This window comes from Neophocaena asiaeorientalis, unplaced genomic scaffold (assembly GCF_003031525.2).
Source record: "Neophocaena asiaeorientalis asiaeorientalis breed wild unplaced genomic scaffold, Neophocaena_asiaeorientalis_V1.1 scaffold116, whole genome shotgun sequence".
Taxonomy (NCBI): domain Eukaryota; kingdom Metazoa; phylum Chordata; class Mammalia; order Artiodactyla; family Phocoenidae; genus Neophocaena; species Neophocaena asiaeorientalis.
In genome coordinates this window covers 4,172,834-4,181,584 of record NW_020174561.1, presented here as the reverse complement: position 1 = coordinate 4,181,584, position 8,751 = coordinate 4,172,834, and the positions used below count along the sequence as shown (strand labels likewise).

Sequence of the window (8,751 nt, the reverse complement as noted above, 5' to 3'; positions counted from 1 at the left end):
CGGGCCTCTCACTGTTGTGGCCTCTCTCCCGTTGCGGAGCACAGGCTCCAGATGCGCAGGCTCAGCGGCCATGGCTCACGGGCCCAGCCGCTCCGCGGCATGTGGGATCTTCCCGGACGGGGGCACGAACCCGTGTCCCCTGCATCGGCAGGCGGACTCTCAACCACTGCACCATGGGGGAAGCCCTATATATATTTAAAGAGAGAGAGAGGGTGTTTTAAGAATTGACTCCAGGCTGGAAATTCAGGCAAGATTTCTACGTTGCAGTCTTTAGAATACCTTCTTCTTCAGGAAACCTCAGTCTTTGGTCTTAAGGCCTTCAACTGACATTATGGAGCATAATCCACCTTACTGGAAGTCTTACTGATTTAAATGTCAATCACATCTAAAAAATACCTTGACAGTAACATCTGGTGTGACAGGTGTTTGACCAAACTACTGGCCACCGTAGCCTAGCCAAGTTGACACATAACATTAACCAAGTACACAATGACAGTGTACTTTTTTAGCTTCATTATGAACCACCAACATCAAGCTATGAGTCCTGAGTTGATGTTTAAGGACCCTGTGTGTGTGTGTTCCTATAATTAGCTGATTAGCTGTCTGGTCTCTTCCAGGGTTCCCAGAAAGGAAGACCCAGTGGGCGCATGGTCACCCAGTACCACTACACTCAGTGGCCTGACATGGGAGTGCCAGAGTACTCGCTGCCCGTACTGACCTTTGTGAGAAAGGCATCCCATGCCAAGCGCCACGCAGTAGGCCCTGTTGTTGTCCACTGCAGGTGAGTCTCAGCGCCAGGTTTCCAAACCCATAGAATTGCTTATGCTAACAAAAAGGGAATCAGTGGAACAAAGGTTTTGCCAAAGTGGGAATGATTTCACAAACTGAGGGGCATGAAACGTTGGTTACTGGGAAGTGAGTATGCCAGACTCAGAATTGGATTGCTGAATATTTCAAAGCACCAGGTATTTCTATGATGTATAATATTCTATTTGATTGGCTAATTGGATTTCAGCTTATTAACTGTGTGAAGCAGGCAGAACAACGTTCTGTCATTAAACAAGCACTTGTTACAACATAACGTCGTGGGATAAAAACGCTTAAGACACAACCCCTGTTCCTAGGAGTTAATAGTCTATTGTACACTTAATATGCCAGGTTTACGTTAGAAAAACCAAAGTGCACAAAGTATGGGGAATTTAGCAAAATATTTTAAGTTGTTTTTAAACAGTTTGGGGTCAAAATCCCATTCTCATTTTCCTGAGTTCTGTCTGATATATCCTATTGAACGTGTAATCAATTCATCGTTGCCCAGGTACTTTAATTTCCAAGACTGGATGAGTGAATAGAAATAATGATATTTCAGAGAAGGAGAAAAATGCGTTAGAGGCTTTAATTTAATATTTTTCAGTTAAAACAAAAATAGCAGTTACTGTTTACTGCGTGCTGACTCCTGTGCCAAGCTTTCTGACCACAAAAGTCGAATTCATTTCTATGTGGAGTATTTTTGTCAAAGCGGTGTCTGTGTTTTTACAGAAACAACTGTTTTCCTTTGATATGCAGAGTATCTCACACATTCTAATTACCTATCTCAGGAGTTATCCTCAAAGTCTGAGAGACCTATCTTGAGTTTTTTATCTGTGAGCCCGACGATAAGCTGAGGGAAACAGGAAGATGCAGGAAAAATAGCTGTGAAGGTCAGGGATTGTTTCCTAGCGAATAGAAAAGGCCCAGAGCCTTGTGCAGAGCCGGTGCTAATTCTTCACTCTAGTACTTCCTACTCGTCAGAGCATTTGAAAAGAATCCCTGTCTCTGAATTCTGTCCCTCCAGTAGAGGCTTTGAAGAAGTTGCTAGATAATGGCCCTTTAGAAATGACTGAAGTTATTCTTTATTCCTCACCATCTCACTGAAATGATATTTTCAGCTGAAAGCCTTCGCAAACTCTTTTTTTCCATTAACGTGGAAACCTTTACAAACATGTTTACCTGACAATACAGACCCAGAGACCTTGTCTTTTCAGAGTCTGGTGAGGCTGATGCTTTCATTCTTCTCAAATTAAATGTCTGTTTGCTATACTCTGATACATAATATTTCCACTGTATAATGTATAATGAATAATAACTGTAATTGAAAATAAAAAAATCTCCAACAGGAATAATCAGATTGCTTTGGAGTTTGACCCATAAGCAAGAAAGAAAAAAGAAAACTTTGTTTGTTATTTGAAGCATTTTGCCTAACTCCTAAGCTGCTTACTGTCTTGCTGAATTACTCACTAAGTGACTCATTTGCTTGGAGAAGGGTATTAATTTACAAGACAGCCGGGAGTGACCAATCCTCAAAGGTATTTGATGTTGACATTGAAGTCTCTTTCTTTGTGTGCTTTTCAGTGCTGGCGTTGGGAGAACAGGCACATATATCGTGCTAGACAGTATGCTACAGCAAATTCAACGTGAAGGAACCGTCAACATATTCGGCTTTTTAAAACACATTCGTTCACAAAGAAATTACCTGGTGCAAACCGAGGTATGATAAAAAGGATCATGTCCTTTATCTAAGGGTTGGAAGTGTCCCTAAACTGCGGGATAGACCAGAGTTTGTATTACCAGGTGCGTTAGTCCCATGGGGCTCCCTGTAATAAAATGCTACGAACCGGGTGGCTTAAAACAACAGAAGCATGTTGTCCCCTACTTCTGGAGGATAGAAGTCCAAAATCAAGGGGTAGGCAGGGCCATGCTCCCTCCGAATCCCCTAGGGAAGGATCCTTCCCTGTCTCTTCAAGTTGCTGATAGCCTCGTATTTCCCTGGACTTGGCAGCCTAACTGCCTCCTTCTTCACACGGCTGTCTTCCCTCTGTGTCCGTGTCTGTGTCCAAATTTCCCTCTTCTTGTAAGGGCACCAGTCCCCACCTCATCTGAACTAACTACATGTGCATCAACTCTATTTACAAATAAGGTCACATTCTGAGGTCCTGGGAGGTTAGGGTTTCAGCATATCTTCTGCGGGGGCGGGAGGCGTGCATAATTCATGCTATAACACCAGGTACTTGCACATAAGTCATGGATGGACCAGCTGAATTTTGTCTATTTTATGACCAAATGGGGAATATCTTTAAAATGACACTGGTCACAGGCAAGATTCAGAAAAAGAGTAAGTGGATCAGTCAACCCTCATCTCCTCGTGCTGAATCCTCAAGCTTTTCCTGCATGTAATGAATGAATGGATTTATTCTCATATTTAAATAGTAATGAATTATGCTCAAATTATTCCCTTTTTTAAGCCCAGATCATTTACCCCTATATGACACAGGACAAACTCTGCATACCTGTATTTTATTTTCACTATTTCTAAATAAAAATGGATTTAAATTGAAAACTATGTATGGCAGCTTGAAAGCAATAAGAAACATATGACTGAGTGGGCTTCCACACCAAACCAACCAAACTTCATTCCATCGAGGAAATGACATTCTAGTCAGATAAGACAAGGGAAGAGTCCCACACGTGAAATGGAAGATAACTATTAACAACTGTATAGATAATTGTACTAAATTATATATGACCGGCTAAAAGGAGAACTGGAATGGGGAGAAGGGGGAGACCCATCAGAAGTAGAGAAGTCAGTGCAAAATGTGGAAGAGGGTCTCAGGTTTGAAGGGTGAGCAGAGAGGGCATTGCTTTGCCTCCCCAAATCGTCCAGTGATCTCCTTCCCTAAACGCCAACGCACAAGAAATAAAGAGGTGAGGGATGGAAAGAGTTGTATTGTTTCTGGATGACCACTTTTTGACCACCTTTTCCTCCATCTGACTTCCTGCCAGGACTGGTGAGCAATCTCCGTGGGTCCTCCCTTCCATTTTGTAAAACGCTTTTTGTCCGTCAGTGGAAGATACTACTTTTGTACCTCAGTACATATAAGGAAAACCTGAGGTGATATCCCTGTTTGTCATTGCTTTGCCAGGAACAGTATGTCTTCATTCATGACGCGCTGGTCGAGGCGATACTTAGTAAAGAAACTGAGGTCCCGGACAGCCACATCCACGCCTATGTTAATGGGATCCTCATTCCTGGACCAACAGGCAAAACAAAGCTAGACAAACAATTCAAGGTGAGTTCTCTCGGAAGCCCCTCTCTTGGGTGTTCACCACAGGTTGGAATGTTCCTGCATCTCCTCATTTGAGTGGACAAAGCCATGGGGACAGGCTGAGCGCTCTGTTGGCCCAGTGGCTTTGTTGTGTTCTTTACAACAGGCAACAAAGCCACTTGGCAAATTTCAAGAACCTTAATTTTGAGTAGCGAGGGGGAAAGTTCTCAGAAACCCTAGAAATGCAGACGTGGTCCAGGAAAGGAAGGCACAGAACAGAACAGGAGGAACAGGCAGAACTTCTAACACAGACGGTGTAAGTGCTCTTCTCGCTTTGAGAAAACCAGACCACTTAAACACGAGTGCTGTGGCTCCGGCTGCTTGTGCTGCTCTTTGGAAGAGTCTGTCTCACTTGAAACCCCCAGACTAGAATAAGCCATCCCACAAGAATAGCTTCTTCAACCCCAGCTTCTCCCACCCACCCTGTCACAAGGACGTCGGCTAGACAGGGGAGCATGGTTTGTTCAGTGTTCTACCTCTCACAGCTTAGCTCTCTGATTTCCAGAAACCAGTCAGCAAAGAATTCAGAAAGCAGTTGTTACCAGACCTGCCTGCGGAGATAGGGGGATTTGCAGAGCTGTCATCTTCTAGAGGAATGAAGGCTGCGTTATTTTGTTCCCCATTATTTCTATACTAACCTCTTACTTCTCAGGGTTGCTGGAGAAACAGGGCCAGTTTCTGAAGAAGGAATGTCTAGGAAGAATTCAGAAGGCCCTGGAAAAACCCAGGAGAGTTAACAAACCTCAAGATTGAAGTTTTTTCTTTCTTTTCCGCAGCTTACAACATAGAAGATGTAGTCATGAGTTCCCTCTGACTTTTTACCTTCTCGGTCAGCACCTTTTGTGCTTTGGGAGGAGTAAGAGACAGATGAGGGGTGGAAGCTGAACTTAGAAATTGCAGACAGGAAAACATAAATGTTTTATTCAGCCAAACTTATCTGAGTCATAAAAAGAACACTTTAAGGAAGACAAAGTACACAATACAGCTTCCAGAAACAGATAATAAATATAAAGCATTAACGCGATGTTGCTAGGATGGCTGTTTTCTAAGTTAAAAATATACATCTATTACCCATTTTCTTATTTAAATATGATTTACCCCATACACAATTAAATTAATAAAAGAATTGATATCACTTATACTGGATAATTCAGGATCAAAATGGAAATATCAATTATGAGATCAGAATCTAATTAAAAACAGACATTTGACTCTGTTTCCTGTTAACATCCTAACTAGGGAAATTTGGAGGGGGCGTGTGTATACTGTCCTATAAGAAAAGGTATTTATTCAAGTTTACCCATAGAAAAATGTCCTTGAAATGAATTGCATGTCTATTTATTCAACAAATATTTATCAGAAACCCACCTCAGCATTGAAAAGTAAAGAATCAGGACTTCCCTGGTGGAGCAGTGGTTAAGAATCTGCCTGCCAATGCAGGGGACACGGGTTCGAGCCCTGGTCTGGGAAGATCCCACATGCCGCGGAGCAACTAAGCCTGTGGGCCACAACTACTGAGCCTGTGCTCTACAGCCCACGAGCCACAACTACTGAGCCCAAGTGCCACAACTACTGAAGCCCATGCACCTAGAGCCCGTGCTCTGCAACAAGAGAAGCCATCGCAGTAAGAAGCCCGTGCACTGGAACGAAGACCCAATGCAGCCAAAAATAAATAAATAGAAATTTATTTTTAAAAAAAAGTAAAGAATTGAAAACACTAAAACAATACTGAAAAATAAAAAATAGAAATTTGTTGAACTGTATATGAAAGACTTTTTATGCAAATATAATAATTAATATTGAAAAACAGACAAATGAACCAGAGGAACCATGTGCATATGGAAATTGTTATATGACAGATATGACATTACAAATTGGTGAGGAAAGATGGATTAATCAATGAATGATATTAGGACAATCTCCATGTAGAAACAAGTACAGTTAGGTCCCTACCACACCGCAAACACTGAAATTATTCAAGATGGCTTAAATATCTAAAGATGAAAACAAATTTTTATAACTATTATAAGAAAATATTGGAAAATATCTCTTGAGGACTTCAGGGTAGAGAAGGACTTCTTAAAATGTTAAATTACAGAAATCTTAAGGAAAAACTGAATTGGCGGTAAATGTCTGTGTGATTAAAGAGAACAAAGACATTTGCAACTTCCTTAGCAGACTGTAGATTTACATTTAATAGCCAAAACCCCCTACAAATTAGTAAATGAAAATGAAGTAGAAATAGGAAAAGGCAATCATCAAAGAAGAAGTAACTAAAATCAACAGTTTCACAATAAGTAAGGAAATGTACATCAAAACTGGGATAGGGGCTTCCCTGGTGGCGCAGTGGTTGAGAGTCCGCCTGCTGATGCAGGGGACAGGGGTTCGTGCCCTGGTCCGGGAAGATCCCACATGCTGCAGAGCGGCTGGGCAAGTTTAATTCAAGGAATTCTTGGAAAATAAGTCAGATATATTTATATTCAGTATCTTATCTTTGTTGAGTCTCCTGTGTATGTGTGTGTGTGTGTGTGTGTGTGTGTGTGTGTGTTTATTTGAGGGGCTTAAATGAAATAATCTATATTTTTCCTTGACACCCTTTCTCAGCTCCTGAGTCAATCAAATATACAGCAGAGTGACTATTCTACAGCCCTAAAGCAATGCAACAGAGAAAAGAACAGAACGTCTTCCATCATCCCTGGTAAGCTATGTTGAATTCTGGAAGAAAAAAAACCCCAACTTTTTAAATAATAGAAGCCTTGTAGATAATTTGACAATAGTTGTACATCTTGGAACAAAAACAATACACTCATATTTTTCTAATCATGCCAGATAATATAACTTAACAAGGACTCTTAAACCTTGAAGTCTTCGTCTAGAAGTGCAAAATACATAGACAAACTAGCTTAGAAGTGAAACACACTCTACTTGCAAAATGCAGCTATGTTTTGCCATTTGCAGGGGCGGGGAGGAGGTACAGTACTAAGAGCTTACTTGTTTATGATGAATGTTCTGTATTCCCAGTGGAAAGATCCAGGGTTGGCATTTCATCCCTGAGTGGGGAAGGCACAGACTACATCAATGCCTCCTACATCATGGTAAGTCGGAGAGCCACTGGGAGACTGCTGCAGCTTGCGTTATCAGAATCAAAACCAGAGTGGGGGGCTTCCCTGGTGGCGCAGTGGTTGAGAGTCCGCCTGCCGATGCAGGGGACGTGGGTTCGTGCCCCTGTCTGGAAAGATCCCACATGCCGCGGAGCGGCTGGGCCCGCGAGCCACGGCCACTGAGCCTGCGTGTCCGGAGCCTGTGCTCCGCAACAAGAGAGGCCACAACAGTGGGGGCCCGCGTACCGCAGAAAACAAAACAAAGCAAAAAAAAAAACCAGAGTGGGCTGCCCAAAGCAGTGACTGGCAGATACGGGAGGCATCACAGGTGGACATGAGTCGTATCTGATGACTGCAGGCTCACAGCCCACAGCAGCAATAGAATCACAGCATTCCTTGATGCTTTTATGTGTCCTGGGACTGGAGAACCCTTAATCAAGACAATGAGTAGATGTGGGAACCAAACTCACCATGAGTAGATACAAAACATCCACTCACCCGTCTAAGCAGCTCCATTTCATTCACCAAAGCAGATTCCCTGCAGACCCAGGATACACTAGCTTTAGCAAAGTCCAGTCTCGTTCACATTACCACTCCAGGTTTGCAGCACGGTTCTCACCCTGCAAACTGGGCTCATTTGGGGACTTGGATTTCTAAAGGTACAATACTTTCTTTCTGCATTTAGATCTACTATCAGAGGGATGAGTGCTTTAGTAGCTGTTGTGTGACCTTCATTTCCATTTCAGGTCAATCAATCACAGAGTTTGCCTTCAGATGAAAGAGTCCTAATCCCCGTGCCAAAATCACTGTTCTGTTTATCTAGAAAATACTAAGGTATATCCATGCAAGAAACAGGGAGATGTGTGGAGGTGGCATCTAAAAGCATGCCACACTTAAAATAGGGGCATCTTAATACTATAGGAAGCAGATATTTTTACTCAAAAATTGACAATGGGTTAAGAGAACAAATATAAATATTGCATTGTGTGCTGGTTAGATAGAAGACAGACTGTTCTTGTCAAGAAAATAATTAAATGCTGGAAAATATTACCTACAAAGCTTGCCACATTACATCTGAAGATTTGCAAAATAGGATGAATTTTTACCTACCTGGAGTGACTTAAGTGGGATATTGACTGAAGGTGCAGGATAAACTAGAGGTCCTTTCAAGGTCTCTTCCCATCCAAAGAATCTACAATTAACCAGAAAAACATTTAATTATGTACAACCTGCTCATTCAAATCCGAATATATGAACTTAAAAGTTTTCTGCTTCTTAAACAAGATTGTAACCAAAACAAAGTAAATTGAGTAGAATTCTACTTGATAAATAAATGACGCTAAAGCTTAAAAAATAAAAATATTCCACACTTCATATGCGCCCATGGGGGATAAGAATGCGATCTGAGAGATTCCATTGCAGAAGGGGCTAACTGAGCCATGATTTTGGTAAGCAGTAACGTGGAAATCATGATTAATTCAACGGCACCAGCTTTCAGGTTTCTGCAGCAA

At 41.9% G+C, this 8,751-nt stretch overlaps 1 protein-coding gene across 1 annotated transcript in view; it reads left to right on the top strand.

Annotated features, from left to right (window-relative positions):
- The window catches only part of PTPRZ1 (protein tyrosine phosphatase receptor type Z1), a 163,464-nt gene that overhangs the window by 147,982 nt on the left and 6,731 nt on the right, over positions 1-8,751 (top strand). Inside the window, exons 21-25 of the mRNA XM_024757757.1 lie at positions 618-781; positions 2,389-2,524; positions 3,957-4,103; positions 6,744-6,837; positions 7,161-7,234. Coding sequence (XP_024613525.1) covers positions 618-781; positions 2,389-2,524; positions 3,957-4,103; positions 6,744-6,837; positions 7,161-7,234 — 615 coding nt within the window. The remainder of the gene's footprint in view (positions 1-617; positions 782-2,388; positions 2,525-3,956; positions 4,104-6,743; positions 6,838-7,160; positions 7,235-8,751) is intronic.